At 47.1% G+C, this 18,845-nt stretch overlaps 2 protein-coding genes and 1 long non-coding RNA gene across 4 annotated transcripts; 2 read left to right on the top strand and 1 right to left on the bottom strand.

The window, feature by feature from the left end:
- Window positions 1-665: 665 nt before the first annotated feature.
- LOC117582330 lies at window positions 666-1,612 on the top strand. The gene has a single exon (XM_034269983.1). The coding sequence runs from the start codon at window positions 809-811 to the stop codon at window positions 1,532-1,534; it is 726 nt and encodes a 241-aa protein (XP_034125874.1). The 5' UTR covers window positions 666-808; the 3' UTR covers window positions 1,535-1,612.
- Window positions 1,613-5,563: 3,951 nt separating this feature from the next.
- On the bottom strand, window positions 5,564-7,358 carry LOC117589415 (venom serine protease 34). Its single transcript, XM_034281348.1, has 3 exons — window positions 7,102-7,358; window positions 6,326-7,025; window positions 5,564-6,265 (listed from the first exon to the last, which is right to left on the bottom strand). The coding sequence occupies exons 1-3, from the start codon at window positions 7,324-7,326 to the stop codon at window positions 5,598-5,600; spliced, it is 1,593 nt and encodes a 530-aa protein (XP_034137239.1). The 5' UTR covers window positions 7,327-7,358; the 3' UTR covers window positions 5,564-5,597.
- Window positions 6,908-10,237, top strand: LOC117589422. 2 transcript variants are annotated; one of them, XR_004574209.1, is made up of 4 exons: window positions 6,908-7,046; window positions 7,111-9,273; window positions 9,441-9,636; window positions 9,701-10,237. It is a non-coding gene; the product is annotated as an uncharacterized LOC117589422 (long non-coding RNA). The 2 variants fall into 2 exon arrangements; XR_004574210.1 differs by lacking the exons at window positions 6,908-7,046; window positions 7,111-9,273 and adding an exon at window positions 9,281-9,319.
- Window positions 10,238-18,845: the final 8,608 nt, after the last annotated feature.

Genomic DNA, 18,845 nt, shown 5'->3' on the forward strand with positions numbered 1-18,845 from the left:
CGCTATCCCTACGCACAGCTCTTACCAATCCAATCCCGCTGGTCATAAAATAGTTTTTTCTACAAGCTTTTATCAACTTTTATTAAATACTCTAGCCTGAAATTCTTTTTTTAACATTTAAATCCCCTCCTTAAGAGTGTTCCGTGTTCGGCCAGAGGATAGCTTTTACTTTATAATACTATTTTGCATTTATTGTGCATCAAATCGTAGACTTTACTCGTAATTGTTGTTGTAATTTTTGCACTAACTCAATTTGCAGTGTCGCTGTTGTTGCTCCCAGCTCTCAGCTCAAATTGGTGAAAATATAGTCAAAGGTTCAGCCTCTGGCTCTAGCTCTAGCTCTAGCTGGTGACATCCTCCTCGGGCCACTCACCCACTGATGAAATATTAATAAATATTCTTCATGCACTAAAGATTGTTTTGTGGTCTTCAATTTGGCATTTTGCATTTTTATTTCAACCATTTTCTCTCTTGTTTAATTTGCACCCAAAAGAAATGTCTCCATAAATATTGTATTATGATATTTGTTTGGACAGATTTTCCTAATCCTATGTGTGTGGCACATGGCATGGGGAAAATTCGATGAAAAAGCAAGCGTTTTCGTTCGAAACCATTGCGTCAAATGTCCCTGGGCCTGGGCAGTGTGTACTTTTCTCAGTTCCAAAATTGTTGTCTTCCATAGCACTTCACAAAACTTTTGTACAAATTCTTAAATTCCCTTTTGCTGTTGTTCAACCAAATTTTTGTAGAAATTCTCACAAAATTGTTCATTGGTGATAGAAAAAAATTAAAAGTGCAACTTTCCAAAATGCCAACCCTTCTGAAAAGACTCCCTGCGATGTGCTCCTCGCTGAGACCGGCCCTCGGCCTGAGGCTCCGATCGTACAGTGTCGAATCGTCGCTGCACAGTGCGGTGATTAATCGAGCAATGTTGAACTTGGGCGCCGGCACCAGGCAGTGGCCCCTGCGGGAGGATTGGTTCGCTGCCCGGCAAATAATGCTGCAGAAACAGAACCAGACTCCGAACCTGCACTGCAGCCAGAGTCGCTGCTGGAGCAACAGCAGCAGAAGGCTGGGCCAGGCCACGCGCCGCCGTCGTCGGCAGTTTGGCGTCTCCCAGGATCTGCCGGCGTATGCCGTTGCCGAAATGGACTCAGAGGTGCAAAGTGATGCACACAAGGGGCAGCCGCACAGGCAGGCTGCAGACTGGACACAGGAGCAAGAGCGAAGCGCACACGACTTGGCAGCGCAGAACTACGAAATGGATGCCCCCTATGATGATCAGCGTGTGGGCACAGTCCGTGAGGTTATCTTTGGCCAGCAACAAGACGACCACGAGGATGAGGACGAGCTCGAACGCAGACGGTACAGCGAGGAGCTGCGGCGACGTGTGTCTGCTCAAAAGATCGACTACAGCACACCGCAAAAGGAAATCTCCCGCAAGGTCATCTGCCCCTATCCATCCTACATGTCGCATCGCAGTCGCTGGGCGGAGTTCCGGCATGCCATGATCTATGGACGAGCGAGCTTCTAGCATGTCGGGGAGACACATTTCAAGCGAACTTTGACTAAACATTAAATAAACTTATAATTGACATACATGAAAGGGTAATTCAGGAAACTTTTGAATGCAAATGGGATATGGGACATTTGTTAGATTAGTAGTAAAGAGGAGCGTCATCAATTACGTTCGGATCGAAGGCGCTGGGCGGTTCTCTTCGGTTCTTATTAGAAATTGAAATTGCTTCAAATTGGTATTTAAACTTATAAATATTTCCCTTAAACTACAAACAAATGAATGGGAATAATCGGTTATTTTTCTTTGTTTTACAGATCCTCTCCATTTCGGTTGCTTGCCTCCGGGGACTCGTTGCAGGACTCGAACTATGTCTTGGTAATGTATTTAATCATATAAGAATCTGTCTCCATTATCTGTTGGCCAGCCCGATAGCCCACCATTTCTGTAACCTTTTAAATCTGTGCTGCAATTCGCATCTTAAATTGCAGCTCATTCAGTTTATTATTATCTCGAGGGCTCCTAACCCTTGCTGCTACTTAACACGCCGGCGTACACTCTAGAAACTAGCGACATACTTTGGCATATTTTCGCATCCTTCCGAACAAGCTGCACAACAAAAACGCAAACAAAAACACAAAAAGATACAAGGAAAAATCCCAACAAGAGCGGTACGAAAAGTGACAGAAGAGCTTGAAGCGGGGGCGAGGCTAAAATAGATGGAGGATAGAGGAAAGAGAGAACTCAAGTGCACTCAAGTAATATGCTTCATAATTTTTATTGTCAAGCCCGTTTCTTTGGGTTCGGGTGGGGCTGCCGCTGCCGATGCACTCGACAACAAAAGCTCAAAAGCGCTTGGGGAAAAAAATGCAGAAAAAAAGGACTTTATAAAAAGCAAAGGCAGAAAATGGAGTGCTGTGGTGGCGGGAGTAAAGAGAGAGAGAGAGAGAGGCAGGGTACAACAAAGCATAGAGAGTAGCGCGCACGAGTAGCATAAATTTTATAATATAGAAAAAATCAATGGCAGCAAAAAATGCAGAGAGCAAGGACTAGCTCGTCGAGTGTCCTGCCCGGCTGCCCACTTCTCGTCCACTGGTTCACTGTCCACAGTCCTCCCTGCACAATTAACTTGCCTCCATCCATATTCTCGGATTTTTCTTGCCGCTCTCAATTGTTGCCAGTTAATTTTGGCTTTGGCGTATTTTTTGCTCTGCACATTTGCATTTTCATCGCTTCCATCCACTGCACTCGTCGGCGTAATTAGGCGCCGACCAGCCTCTTGGGCTTTGATGTTCGCTGCTCTTAACTGGGCCAAGTATGGCACCCACAGCCACGGCCGCTTGGGGTTTGGGTGCCAAAAGGCTTTTTAATTGTTTAATTATGTTTTGTGCTTTGCTCTCGAGGGCCTCCAACATGACAGTTGCACGTGGGACGAGGAGGCAACCAGATGGCGTGCAACTTGAGACTAAATTGCATGGCTACAAATTGTTGCAAGAAGTGTTCGCAAATGTGTCTAGTATGCGTTGCAGATCTCAATGTTTAGCTCAGAAATTCGCTGGCATAATGAAACAAAATTCAAATAAACATTGCTAAGTTTTAATTAAATTTTTCTACCCATGAAAAACATTTAAATTTACTTTATAATTTTGTGCATCTTCGCTGTTCATTTATGGCTCCAGATCGGTAATGTCCTCATCCTTGAACAGACTTCCCTGCTGCTGTCGCTGCCTCGTTTTGCTCTCCTTAGCTGCCTTTTCCCGCTGCCGCTGCTGCTGCTCCTGCCTGAAGTCCGTCCAACAATTTCGATCATCCAGCACACAGCGATGTGGCGAGTAGAGCGGCTTCGATTCGCTCATAATTCGTGGCTTCAGATGTTCCGGCACGGGTCTTATGTGGGATGCCTCCATCATGCGTATTTTCAAGAAGCTTTTGATCAGCGCCAGCGGTGGTCGATCCGAGGAGCTACCTCTGACAGTCAGCAGTGCATAATCGAGGGCCTTGGAAGTTGTACACAAATTTCCGAGTGCTCCTATGGCACGGCAAATGAACATTGTGCGTTAGATGTTGTGTCGAAATATTTATTACTTGTAAATTTTGGGGGAAACAAAGCTCAAAATGTTGCTTGATTTTTTCATTGTTTCTGATTTTAGTGATGCGAAGGGATTCCATTGGCCTACTAGCATCAGCATGAGGGCTATAATCCGAACACACAAAAAATCAACCCAAAACGATGCTAATTTCTGACCACGAAACGAATATATTTTTGAGGTTAAACCAGCAGTTCCCCAAATCATTTTCCCTGACAATTGTGTGGATAGTTCTGTTCCATGTGTCTCTGCTTCTGCCCTCAAATAGTTTTCGGGGTGAAATAGTTTTTTGGAATTGTGGGAATTTTGGTTATTGTGCAGCCATTTTGTATTTTGGTTGCTGGGGCTTTGTGAGCGACGACGATTTGGCGGCTTTTGTGCGACGCGTGGTTTTATGTAACTGGTAACCTCTCCAATCCCCCCAATCCCCCCAATCCCCTGGTCCCCGAAAATTCTTTCCCCACCCCAACCAAACGTCAATTGCACGAGCTAGCACGTCGATATTTTTGCCAATTTTTTCGACTGCCTCTTGCAAATTGCTTTTTGAGCTTGTTAGAGTTTTTTCTGCCGCCAATCCACCCACCACATGCCACACACACACACACACACACACACACGCACGCTAATGAATGCCCAAAGTCTAGGCGGATGCCGCAGCTGCAGCTGCGCCCCAAAAACGAGAACTAAACGTAAATGTTTAGGCGTGCATTACGACTGCAACAGGAGCTGCAGGAGGTGCAGGAGGAGCAGGAGGAGGAGGCGCAACAGCGCCGCCATTTTTGTAATCAAATGCAGCACAAACTTTATGCAAAGGAAATTGCTGTGCAGCAGCAACAAGAAAAAAGAAGCGAAAACCAAATAGAAATGCTGGTGGGAAATGCAAAAGGATTTTGGCGCATTCGTGTTCTTATTACAGTGGACAACCGTTGCAGTGGATTTCCTTGTTTCCTCCAATCACGGTGATTTTCCCTAATCAAAATGCGCCCTGTACCTGCACAATTGGCTGATACTTGTATCCTGCAGCCTGGCTCTTAGTGGCTGCTGCTTTTCAATTAGTGCCGAAGTCACCAGCCGCCATACCGCGCCCCCAATGTTCCGTGCAACACTTGATGCCGCTCGCAGACTGCAGTTGACGTTGGCCTGTGCCTGCTCGCGTTTCACGTAAATTGAACAGCAGGCTTACAAGGCATTCCCAGGCACAGACATGTGCACCATGCACCAAAACTACAAAAGCAAACATACAGCGAGGCAGCAACATTGCAAAAAGGCGCAAATGCAGGCAAGCAAAGTTAGACAGACAAGCGTCGCTCCTCGGGAGGGTTAGGTGGGAGAAGCATTGAAAAAGTGCAACGCCAGTGTACAACCACAGAACATATATAGACAAAAAGCATACTCTTACTCCTCCTGCTCTGAAATAGGAATAAAAAGATGCCCCCCAAACCACATAGGCATCCGTCATGGCCAGGCCATAGCCAGAGAGACATGACGAAACGAAGTTGGCAGACGATGACGATTCGCGCTGCCTTTAAGCCTAAAAGCGTGCTTCATCTGTTATGCGAATCGTTTAATTATTTATCTGAAAGGAAGCCAGCTCCCGCCCGGACTCGACTCTCCAAAATAAAGCAACTGAAAAGAATCTGTATCGACTGCGCACTGCCTCTGGCAACTGCCACAACCCCTTGCAGTGTTAATTAGTTGACATTTGGTCTTAATTGCATTGCCCCAGCAGCAGCTAGGTGGCATACTCGTACAGCTCCAGTGAAGCGTTCCGATAGGCATGCATCATTGATAGACGAATGAATGGCGATGCTCGCGACGGACGCGTTCAGGCAAAGCGACAAACTTGACACCCACTTAAGGGTTAAAGTGGCACGACAGAAATGGAACAAGCGCCAAATAGGGGGTGAGTTGTACTCCTCAGTTGGTTCCAATAATGATGCATTTTTCATTTACAGATTTTCCATTTATTTTAAGCCATTTTCTGCGCATTATTTCTAGGCTCTGGTCGGACAATAGGCCACCTCGGGACTCTTCGCTCGTATCCACTTGATGAAGGAGGCCACACGCGTGTTGACCGATGGCTGGTTGGTGGCGCAAGCATGGCCGAAGCTCACTATGCCGACGGCCATCAGGCGGCCATTGATCCTCTCGTACAGCGCACCGCCCGAGTCGTACTGGCACGTGTCCCGGCCCGGCGTGTACGTGCAGAAACTGTGCGGCGGAACGCCAGTGCCAGACGAGGAGAGAGTCTCCCGGCAGCGCTGGCTGTTGATCACATCGAGGGTGGTCTTCAGCAGGCGATGGGTCTGTGGTCCGCCATATGAGGTGGTGCCCCAGCCGGCGGCGATTACCTGTTGGCCCGCCAGCGGCAGCTTTTTGCCACCCGTCGTCGGTTGCAGCGGCAGACAGGCAGGACCCACATACCGACTCCAGGCAATGGGCAGACGTGTCCGCAGCAGAGCTATGTCGTTCCTCAGCTGCCCGTTGGTCTGGCTGAACTGCTCGTGCAGGATGAGGGACTCCACGTCGTAGCGGCGGGTGAAGAACGTCTCGTAGGCGCTGGACAGATCGTGCTCACCCACCACAACGCGCAGCAGGGAAGCGCTGCCCGTCTCTGCACCGAGAAAGCAATGGGCAGCCGACAGCAAGTAGTGATGATGAACTGTAAAGGGGGAGAGAGAGCATTGTGTGGAGATCCTCTACGGCTTTAGCTACTACTCACTGATCGCTGCACCACAAAAGACTTTTCCCTGACGCTTTGTTAGTACGCCAGCCATGGAGGGAAACTCGTGCAGGGCGGCCTCCTCGTTGGTGGGACTGGCTATCCGTGGCAAACGACTCCAGCCGCAGTTGCACGTGGGCACAATGGCCTCCACGAGGCAGGAGAAACGGCCGCCTCCGAGGGCAAAGGCGGGCGGGTAGCTCGACACAATCTTGGCACGTTTTGCGGAAGTCTTTGAGGTGCCATTTGGCAAGTTGCGGAGGTAAATTGTGGCCGGCGTGTGGCGAGCATCGTTGTTGGACTCTGGCTCGTCGTACAGGAGGGAGGCCATGTAGGCCAGGGCATCGCTAACGCCCACATCATGTAGCACGTGCAACACCTCGTCGCTCAGGTCCTCGTTCTCCTCTTCGTCTTCTTCCTCCTCCTCCTCCTCCGCCTGCTGCTGCTGCTCGATGGACCCAGCTTGCGGCGACTCTGTAGTGGTTGTTGTTGTTGCCGGCACCGAGAGCTTATCCTTTAGCTTCACGGCTGGCGGGGGCTTCGCTGTGCCGTGAGAAATGTAGGAAATGACGGCACGATTGAGAAAACTTTTGCGCTCGAATTTTCCGCTGCCACAAAAGTATTCGGAACTTGTTAACACCTCATCGCCCTCGGAATTGAAGTGAAACGCCTCCGTTCGGCACTGCAGGTCCGTGGCTAGCTGTGTGCGGGAGTTGACAAGGTAAGAAAATTGCCAGGAACGAATCTCCTTTTGTTTCTCACTCCTCACTCCTTACCGTTTGCAGTTGCAGTTCGCATTTGAATTGCAGCACCTGATCACGGGGCGCCTCCACCGAGTAGCGGCAGGAAGTTCCCACCGGATACCAGCCAGGATAATAGGGAGAGTTGATGAGCAGCTTCTGTCCCGTTGACAGCGTCACCTGATGATTGCACTCCTCGAACAGCGCCACAACGGAGTGGAACAGCCACGGCAACAGCAACAGCAACAGTAGTCGCCACATGATCACGATCGCGGCAACGTCCAAAGCGGCACTGAGCGATGCCCCAACAGCCGCAGCCTCTTAAGAATGCCGCAGACACACCACCTATTGTGGTGCCCGTCACGCGATCTACCTACATCGTAACAGACCTGTCTCTCAACACCTAGACACCTCGACACCCACGCTCTGTTCCTGCTTTAAATACGAGTTAATTATGGCCTTAAAGAAATCTCAAACACTTCGTTTGCCGAAAAAGAAAAGAAACCCGCAAAGAAACACACGGCCGGCCGTGGCACACGAGGGGGTCTTTTGCGGCTAATTGAAAGAAAGTGCAAGTGTGTCAATCGGAAACCGGTTTCAAGTTTATGGAACACCTCGAATATTGTAGCTGGAACGGTGGCAACCGTTTCTGGCTCCCGTTTGGGGTAGGTAGGGATCTGATCATTCTGGCACGTAATTTACTTGAAACTCGACTCTTCCCCTCAAAAAAATGTGTTTAAGCCTTTGATAATTACTTTATTTTCATTGGCTCGTTAGAGCCAGCGCATAAAAATAAAAACCTTAGACACAGCCATGCCATGCCATGGCAGCCGTATTCCCCGGGATCTCTTTTGGCCACCCACTTCTCACCCGCCCATCCCCTGCTCATTTTTTAGACCATTTGCAGAGCTGCTTAATTGGATGTGCTGCATGTGGGAGAAAGGACACACACGGCAACTACTCGTGGAAGCGACTAAAAAAAGGAGCCGCGCCACAGACAAGTTTGTCGCCCATTTTGTAAAATAAATACGAGTCAGAGTCCGAGAGTATATAGAAAAAAGGAGGGAAGACGGATGGCGCCGCGTTCTGTCAGAGGCGCAGAGACAAACGCTTAATGCTAATATTATTTTCTTGCTTAACAAGCGATGAGCTACACGGTGGGGCACAGTCGCCAACGGGCAGGGGGGATCGGTACGGTGGAGTCCGGACGCCAGCATGTGACTTATTTGCACAAACCATAAAAAATTTAACTTTATTTCGCCATTTTTAATTTCCTACTCCGCGGATCGCGACGTGGCTGGGCGCATTCGGCGTAAACAGTCAACGTTGGACAATAACTACAAAACCGGAGCCGGAGACCGACGCCAGAGCCAGAGCCCGAGCCCTAGAGTGGGCCCTAGACGTGGCATGGGTATCGCTCCCCTCCCACCATGCATAAGCCAGGAGAACAATGCTGGACACCAGCAGAAAAAACAAAAAATGCTTGGCCGGAGCTGCTGTTCCTGTTCCTGCTGCTCCTGCTGCTCCTGCTGTTGATGCCGCTTTCCTTTCCATCCTTTTTTTTCGTTTTGGCACAGAGCGAGCGGGAAAAACAAACAGCAAATAATTCAAAGTGGATACAACTAAAGCAAAGTCAAAGCTAATATACGAAAATGTAATAAAAATTAAAAAGAAATAAAAGCGAATTAAAATGAATTTCGAAGGAAAAGCAAAGAACCTTCTGGCGCATAAATGAAAAAACACTGGAGCAGCGAGCAGCCACATGGCTCGGGATTGGGACATTGGAGGCGTGAGGCTGCAGCCCCAGCACCACATAAAGCGACAGATGTAGGACTTCCCCTCTGCGACCCCAGGGATGACACATGCGAGTGGACAAACGGTGGACCTACGAAGGGAAGGAGGACAGGATGCCATACATACATAGTATCATTTCTATTTTATTTAATTATATCTGTCTACAAAACATTTTTTGAATTGTCAATTCTGTGATGATAAATTATAGGTACATATCTACATTTTCAAGTGCAATTTCATTTCGAATTCTTCCGTTAATCATATTTTTGGCACATTGTTCTGTAAGCCTTAATTTTATGAACTGAAACTTACTTGGAATATATTCTGACAGGTGCGCCATCTACATTGCAATCCAAGAGACGAGGAACTTTTACTTGTGAATCAGATGGAGCCAGTAGGACGTACATCAAATATGTAAATATACGTGTATGATAGATGTCAACTACGTTGCGCCATCTAGGTATGTTTCAGTATATTTCTGAGGGTCAGACGGTATATTTTATCGATAAATCCGCGGTCACACTGATTTCATTGTTTTGATGATCATTTTGCCAAGTTTTGTCTGTTTTTTGTGTTTTTAGAACTAATCTTCTGCGTCAAGCCGATGTACAACTCACAGCGTCCGCGTCGTGGCCATGTGGCCATGGCGATGTGTGCGGGTTGAATGGTTGGGACGAATGCCTGACTACGTGGAACAAAAACAGAAGCGTCGCAAGAACTATGCGCTCGTACCAGATTGAGCTATTGGCCATTGTTCATACCCTGCATGGATAGAATGTAAGTATATCAGCGGTACACATCTATATAATTGACTGACAATCTTGTGTTTGCTACTCCCCAGTTGGCCAATGAAGAGTCTGGCAACAACGTGAAGAAAGATCGCCTCCTGCATCCCCTGGACATCTATGCCCATTGACTGAGCAAGTTCTACAAGGGTGGCGTCGTTGCACAGAGCAAGACGGCCGGCCTGTTCGAGACCCTCAGAGATGCCACCGACGAGCAGGTTTGCTATACTTAGTTGGCTCTGCTGGTTGACAACGATTGCTTAGACTGCCTACAGCAGCGGAGCGGAACTGCCAGATGATCCTCAACTGCACCATGCTAGCATCGGCTTAGACAGACAGACCACGCACTCGCAAAGATCCTGTGGAAATAACTGATGGAGCTGGATGAGCTGGCCTTGACTTATGGATCCCAATAAATGGAACTCTACCCTTTGACGACAACGAGGAACTGTAGTCCATTTGCAGATTGGGCTCCACTGTGCAAGCGACTTGGTTGCAGGCGGCAGGTTAAGATTAAGATTAAGATAGATCATATGTATAATCATATGTAAATACTAATAAGTTTTACCAATAAAAATTGTAGCATACTTTTAGACGCATCGGTATTATTATTTTTAAATGTATGGAGTATATTTTTGGGGTGGCTTTGATTACAAAAGATGTGGCATACTTTCGGGGAGTTATTTTTATTGTTGTAAAACAAGAAAGTGTTTGTTGTACAAAAAAAATTTTGTTGTACAACAAAAAAATGTTTGTTGTACAACAAAAAATAATTGTTGTACAACAACAAATAATTGTTGTACAACAACAAATAATTGTTGTACAACAACAAAAATAAAAACTTTTGTTGTACAACAACAGCGAATTGACAACACGTGCATCCTAAAAGTATGCCACACATTTGCAAATAATGATAACGTTGCATCTGAAAGTATGCTATACTTTGGATTGGTAAAAACATCTTTGTATTTATTTACATATGATTACAATATGGATCTTTATGTTAATTTTATTAATGCTAATATTAACCTGCTGCCTTATCCGACTCGGACTCATGATGGAAATCGGCCACTTCTATGGAGAGCTGTACGCGTGGTCGTAGCCCAAGAAGGACCCGCCATCCTTCCTCAATCTCCTGCGGGAAGAAGGTTGTAATCACGGGCATTCATGTTCTAGCTGCACCATTTAGTATATGTATGCAGCTCATAGCATCGGACATCTGTGTATCGGAGAGTTGCAAAATCTGGCAGATACTTATTTTTCAACTCCATGACGGTTGCAATTCTCTGAAAAATACAAAAACGAGCTTAGGTAAACAAAGAGCTGCTTGCAGAGTCCAAATACATCTACCTTCTCAGTGCATCGCTTGAAAATGGTCGGCAATTGTCGCAAATGCGAATCCCTGCACATTTCCTGATGGAATATCACCAGAAGTGTACCCCAAGTAGTCGTTCAATGGTGGCAGGACCGCAAATACTCGAAAGATCTGTCATTAAGCTGGTGTGGATGCTACTCCATTTCGCGTTTAACCAAATTGAAATTGAGACTTGCCTGAGCCAAAAAAAAGGCTAATATTTAATTGGCTACTGCAAAGTCCTTGGCTCCTCCTTCGACGATTGACTGACAGGCACTCATTTCCTCTGCCCCTGCGCCTTGGCCAGCACAATTAATTAACAATAGATTGTTTTGGCCACATGTTGTTCCAAGTGACCCACAGGAAGTGCCGTGGCTGGACAATGGCACTGGGTATCTTGAAAGGAGGAACCGAAGGGAGAGGAGGAGTTCTACCGGAAGGAAAACCCAGCCAGAGTTGCGGGCACTTCAAATTAATAAAAGGAACTGCGAATAACAATGAAAACGAAGATGGGAATGGGAATGGGAACGGGACTCGACTCCCTATGTGGGAACGCCAAGGAGAGAAGAGGAAAGGTCAGTCAATGGAACGTCCTGGGGAGCGAGATGTGTGCAAGTGCATGTTCGCTTGGCTGTCCTTGGCTGCGTGAGGTCCTTTCCCACAGGTGTTTAGCCCGAAATTGAGTCTGTGATTTTTCCACTGACCAACACTTTGATGAGCGCCGCTCGGTGCAAATCTAATTAACGCTCACCGGCCGCAGGACGATAGAGCGACGGAGGCTCAAGCGAAGGTCACAATCGATCCATCATTGAAATTGTAGATTTGTTTGCTTGCGTTGCGATTCGTTGCGACTACAGAGCTGCAGGAAACACAGGACTCAAAGGACTGCCTCGCGGAGCTACCTGTTTGAGGCTCCGTTGTCGCTGTGGCAATGCGAGTCCTTGGGAAACGCGCTCCATAAGTGTGCGCGTATCAAATTACCATTTCATTCCATTTACTTATTTTCATTCTCCATTATCCCTTTTCCCAGAGTGCCGCCCCGAGCCGAGTCCTTCGCTTAATTGCTCGACTAATGTGTCGACGAGGTCGGAGCCAGAGGAATGCAAATGAAATCTGAACTATGATTCTTGAAGCCGATGTCCTGCTTTCATGGGGCGTACTGATTTATGGGACATAGAACATGCTCCGTCGATAGTCCCAATGGATTCCACATGTTTGCTGATTTGGCCACCCACTCGAGTGTGCGCATCCTCGGGCATCACTCTAATCCTGACTGATCCCTGGGCTAAATACCTGTTAACCTGTTTTGCCGCACAAACAAACATTGTTGCCACTGCCAACGAGCAATGGCCCTGCCACAGCCGATGCTCCCAGGCTAACAATGAAATCTTTTGCATCTTTTGCTCTGCCACAACAAACGAGATTTTCTCAGCACCTCCTTAGAGAGTCCGGGCCCAGACCCAGATCTCGTTCGGCTAACGATCTTATCGATGCGAGGGTGGGCCCACATCAAATTGGTTCCCACAGGCCTCTCTCTCTCTCTCTCTCTCTCTCTCTCTATCTCTCGCTCGACAGTGCCGCTGGCCCATATTTTGCAATTTAGATTTCTATTTATTGTCTGGCCGAGATGTGAACACAAAATATCCTCATCCTCATCTCCTTCTGCGTGCTCTTCTCCCTTTTCTGTTTTCCCTTTCTCCGTGCCAGTTCCGCACACCGGAAGGAAGTGCACGAAATTTGTGTGAATGTTTCAAACTGTGTCCTGGTACGTCAGACAGGAAATTGGCAAAAAGAATCGGAAACAGTCCGAAATTAATGTTAAAAGAGTTCAACAAACAACGATGAGGTTGATCGAGAACCAACAAAACTAAAGTTGTTCGAGGGTTACATTTTAGTTAATTCATAGGAAGAACTTTCAAAGGAATAACTTTAGAGATGCTTATACTCCACCTGAAGCCATAGCCTTTATATTTATTCATTTTTACATTTCGTTGAACAGAATGTCAACTGTGTACATACATTGTGATTCCATCTAGCCATTTCCCATAAACTTTCTTCACCCCCTTCTTTCTTTTCCATTCTTCATGGCTAAGTCTCATCGTTTCTCTGCCGCCCACAATTTTCATTCCTTCCAGCATATTCACACCAGACAAAGGGAGGACTAAGCGAATTCCCAGCACACACATTTGCTCGCAAAAGACCTTCCCAAGCCCCAGACACCTTCGACAAATTCCCATAGCAAACCAATTTGACTTTTGCATACCTGTACACCAGCAAACAGCAAACAACAGCAGCAACATAAGGGGCCAGCGACAGGACCTGTTACCCTACCCCTCAGTGCATTCATTTCTCACGACCAGCAACCAGCAAGCAGCAACCAGCAACGGTAACACTCCAAGGCACACACAAAAGGACATCCAACCCTGTGAAACAGGTTGATCTGAGAACGGTAATGGGAATGTGGATGAGAATGGGACTGAGAATGAGAACCACAATAAGCAAGGATGAGAGTGGGAACCAGCACGATGACATGTCCTGAAGTGGGCGCTTCGTTTTCGGTTTTATTGATTCAGCTCGTTGATCATAATAAACGATTAGTGTACCCGAACACAGCAGCGAAGATCCTTGCTGATCTGATCCCTTTGCACCATTTTTCGCTGAGAATTTCCTCAGTTTTTTTTATTGTTTTCTTCCATTTTCAGTGTGCCACGGTGAGGGGATGGATGGGAGCTGAGAAAATGGGAAAATAAGTTTAACGGGGCTGTGTCTACACTGGGATACTTTTTGGGCTGGATGTACAATTATCGACAATTTATTAGTGCCTCCTATTTGTTTTGATAAGAAATTTTGTCAGCTTATCGTCTGGATAAGGGAAGGAATTCTTTATGATGGCCTCCCCTTCCTTCGCTTTGGTTTTCCTATGGTAAAAGGAAATCTTTTTCCAGGAAAAAGGAGGCGACACCTTTCCAGAGAAATCAGCTGCAGCCCAGCCGTCCATCCAGAGCCCTGGACAAGCTTGCATAACATTGCCTCAATCCTGTACCGGGGATACAGTCGGACAAAGCCTTTGACAGTCGCCGTAAAAGGACGCAACGAATGTTCCTGGAATCAAAATTGACTTCTCTAATCGTCGGCAAACGTTTTTTACGCAAATCTAAGGAACTTTTTTACGCAAAACATAAAAAATTATTCTGCAAGAAGCCAGTAAAAGAGGTCCCAGGCGTTCCTGGAAGTCCGGTTGAAGCCCTTTCCCTCTGCGAGCCGAAGCAGCCATGCAAAAGCCGCTAATCGCCATGCTAATGGCTTGAGGATTGCAAGGATATGCTAGCATTATTCTGGCCACCCGTCGCCTTTATTGTGACCAAAGCAAATAATCACCCATTGCTCAATGGTCGAATGCTCAACGGGTCTTTACGAGCCTCTCATAAAGTTATCCTTTCTTGCATCCTTCTGGGTTCCTTTCGCAGCCTTCCTCACTTTGCGCATCCTTTCGCGTCCACGTCCATGTCCATCCGCTTCAGCAGCCTTTCATGCGCAGTCCCTTACACGGAACTCATCGCCCGGCCAGTGGAAATTTGCCAAATCATAAAACGTAACCTTGCCTCGAGGCCATGCTCGTACACGTACACTTTTGTACCATAAAGCAATTAGCGGCCATCCCATCAAGGTCAGGACATGGACATTCGCCTACATTTGACTTGGCCCAGCCAGCATTTTGTTGTAAGTACTCAGAGACATTAATGAGGAAACCAAAGACTTGGGCGAACACCAAACAGCTCAAGGCCTTTCTTCCCCCCGTAGGTTACCTCTACGATTCACCCAATTTCAATTATTCTATTTCAAAAACATGGCCCAAAAAAAAGCATACAACTCCAACGATTATAAACATGATTCCTGGCCATAAAATCTGTGCAAAATCGATGGAACTGGCGGCTGTAGTACTGCTGCTTGGATCATATATAAAGTATGAATAGGAATCCATAATTTACGACTACAATCTGGATTCCAGTGAACCGTAATTTCTTTGGCAAACTTCTTTTGTTTGCTTGTTCCAAAAAGGACTGGTCCTCTCCTCTGCACACGCTTCTGCCACACATGCCCTCCACCCAGACGACTAGTTCCAACTGCGTCGCAGCTCGCATCGGATCGGATCGGATCGGATCGGCATGGAGGAATCCCTGATCCAGGAGCCAGAAACAAAATGGCTGAAGCGTGGCTGTGGCAGGAATACAGAACTTTCACACGCGTTTCACACAACCAAGACAGGGAGGGAGCTGTACTGGGCAGGGGAGGGGCAGAGGGAAGGTTTTTTTTATTACGGGGTGGGGTGTCTTTAAGAAAAATCTTTCGTTCAAGCAAAAACAACAGCTGCAAACGAAACGCAAAAGCAGCAAGCAAAGGAAAAGAAAACCCCGAAATGAAATGAATCGAGCGCCCAGCGAAAGGTCGTTGCGCCTCAGCGACCTCTGGAAACCCTCTCTTGCTGCTGCTGCTCCTCCCCCAGTCCCTTCGGCTGCGGCAGCAACTGGCAAAGCCACCCCTCTGGTTGTACATTTCGCAAAAGATTTCACAAGCGTCAAACAAAGGCAACTCGCCAAGGGGTGGTGGCACAGGGCTGCGCATGCGCAGCGAACTTTTCTCCTGTTTCTTTTTTTGTCTCAGGCCAGACCCAAGCCAAGAAGGATTTTACTCGTACGCATGCATAAAAAAATAAGTCCTTTCCTGAGCTGTGAGCTGTGAGCTGTGAGATGTGTCGTCACACGACTCGGCGCACACCTGGCCACGGGCTGCCATGCGATCCGATTCCTGCCTTTCCTATCAAGCTACAAGACAACCCCCAAGACTTCAAGCTAGCAGAGCCGAGCCTTCTTGTTCGATTCGTTCTGGCCGAGTGATACTTTTAATAAATGGTTTATTTATGCAGAACGAGGTTCATTTTTTGGTCGAGTTTCGAACAAACAGCGTATCATCAGCGGTAATTAGTTTCTGCTTTCCTTCGAGGAACAAAGTAGAATTACTTTCCCAAAACTATTTTCCCAATCATAATCGCTTTATGGTTCGCCTACAAAAATCGTTCAAAGAATGGAAATTGTCAAAACAAGACTGTCTGTCGGTCCGGTGTCGTCCGGACGACACAGGCTCAGAGTCGAAGTCGAAGTCGAAGTCGGACTCAAAGTCGGGTAGATAGAGCGAAGGTTCCGGCATGTCAGTGGTGGGCGTTACCTGATTTTACGCTTTCCAGGAAAACGCGTTATGGTTTTATTGACACTTTTTCGCATTCACAACGACTCACAGCAAAAATAGTGATCCGGCGATCAGGCCGAGCACCCCCCAGGGCGGCATGCATAATGTGTTTATGAGTGGTGGACCAGGACTCTCCTCCGGGGAGTGTCATCCTCTGGTCGACACTTGCTGTGGTCAGCGCTGCTCGGTTTTGGCCATCGCGGCCGGGGCCCACAGTCCAGAATCTAGTCTCTTAGAAAACCCCGAATAGATAATTTGCTGGCAACCATGAAAATGGTTAGAGAACTTTGCTCTGCCGCTGATTTCAATGGAACTCCGGGGCTGGCACATTTCACGCCCAGCCTCGCTCCGACTCAAGGAAGTGAGTTGAGTGGAGCGTAATTTTGAGTGAGTTTTGGAAGAGCATTTGAGTTTGAGTGGACTATAGGGTAGAGCACTTCAAAAGGAAGGGTGCAAAAGATGTCTAAGAATCTTTAAGAGCATTCCCTGATGCTCAGAGTGTGTTAAAACGATTTTAAATTTGCCCAAAGATTTCTTCTGATTTCTCCATGTTCTTCTCTGCTTTGTTTTTTATAGCATTTCAAATATTTCTTGTGCTTGTCACCAACAAAAATATTGTTTTTTTCCATTCCTAAGATTAATGTCAAATTTTTAAATATTCTCCTAAAAATATACTGAAAGATTCTGACAGATTTGAGACCCCGAAGGCGGTCCCAAGGAACCGCGCGACCTTTCCCACAGTTCCCTAAAACAAGCGGAATCTCTGCTTCCCTTTCAATTACTAAAAAGTGACGTTCAGTCGAAACTGAAATGCCAGAGCATGTCCTGCAGGCCAAAGTAAAAAGACGAGGACGAACAGATGTTCGAGATGGGAACAGGAGAGAGGGGAGAGATCGTTTTGGCGCGTGCCAAGGGAAGGCAGAACACCGGGCCCCGGACTCAAAGTAACGTTCATTTCAGGATCACTGATAACAATTACCCAAACAGGACGCCGCTGATGAGTCGTCCTCTCTCTCTCTCTCGTTGCGGCTCAATGTGCAACGCAACTGCAACCCCGAGAATGAGCAGGAGCTGGAGAGGGATGGAGCAAGGTAATGCTCATTGCAGGACCCTCATTGTGGAGCGAAGACCCTCGTTTGTGTACCTTCGTTCATTGGATTTTTCGTCCTTTGCCGCGTGGCTCAATAATATGTGTAGCTGCTGCATTGTTGAGCCGGGAAATTAGTCCCGAAGCAACGTATTTCTTGCCACCTCAGCAGCAGATGATTTCCTGGCACGTGTGGCACGCTCAGGAACTCCATTGAAGGCGTGATGGAACTCAGTTTTCTGTCTCTCCCGCACTCTCTCTCTGTCTCTGTCTGCGTCTCTGTTTGTGACAGCTTCCGCTTGTTTAATTTAAGTTAATTAAATCAATGTTATGTGGCACAACAAAACCATCATCTGCCCGGAATCACAATAGCAATAACAATAATGCGAGTAATGCCGGACAAAACGTGTCACAATTGAGGGCCTCCTCGGCACCAGCACCAGCAGCACCAGCAGCAGAAAGAATTTGTGGCAAGTGCTTGTGCTCATGCTCCTGCCCCAGCCTCAACATCAGTTTGAACATCAATTATGAGCTCTGTGACTGAATGGGGTCCAAATGGGGCAACGCAGACGGTGGAGACGGGTGCGGAAATGGTGTAGAAACCATCAAACATGGACCATGGATGAGCACCACTCAGCATGCAAACGCATTCAATGACACAGACGCACACACAAAAGGGGCTGGCTGCTGGCACAAGCCAAGATGCAGCACAAAAGCCCGACAAGCCACCGACGGCTACAGCCGCATCATCCTTATCCCCAGCAGTGCCGTCTGCCAGCAGGGTTCCAAAGCACTAAGCACAAAGCTCCCTGTCCCCCCCACCAATGACTGTCTACACCACTGGGCAGCATCAGCATCCACCTAACCTACATTCAACTCACTCGAAGAGGCGCCTCCCAGCCCTCCCTCCAATGCCCTCTTCAGCTCTTTTCAACTGCTGTGAAGTGACCCAAATTGGGTTTGCATAACCGACAAAACTGTCAATGTCCAATGAAATCTGTTTCCAGGGTCACACCGGCAGCCACAAACCACAAATCTCTTCTGTTCTGATCCGACTGTCCCCCAATTAACTGAAATTATACTCAAAATAGCCCTCATTCGATTTTGATTTTTGGTCTTTTGTGTTCTTTGTTATGGAGAACGATTACGTAGCATAATTGTGTGGTTTCTTTTATGTGTACTTGAGAACATATGTCAAGTGCTTTGACAGCTTGTAGATTATGCGATGGACCATCAGGTCGGTCTCCACAAATCACTGAGAAAAATTACAATACGAAAAGATGTGTGCAGAAAACCGCAATTGGGTCAGAATTGGTGGATATTTATATGTTATCATATGTACATTTTCCATATGTATTTTATAACTAAGTGAACTCATAATTGTGTTGAGCTGCTCCACAATTCAAATGAACAACAAATCAATTAGGATTCCCTTTTGCTCAGACGACAAAAACAGCAAAGATCCACCCTCAAAACTCTTCGAATAAGTTTCACACCTTCGCAAATGATTCGCCTG

This window comes from Drosophila guanche, unplaced genomic scaffold, assembly GCF_900245975.1.
Source record: "Drosophila guanche unplaced genomic scaffold, DGUA_6, whole genome shotgun sequence".
Lineage (NCBI taxonomy): Eukaryota > Metazoa > Arthropoda > Insecta > Diptera > Drosophilidae > Drosophila > Drosophila guanche.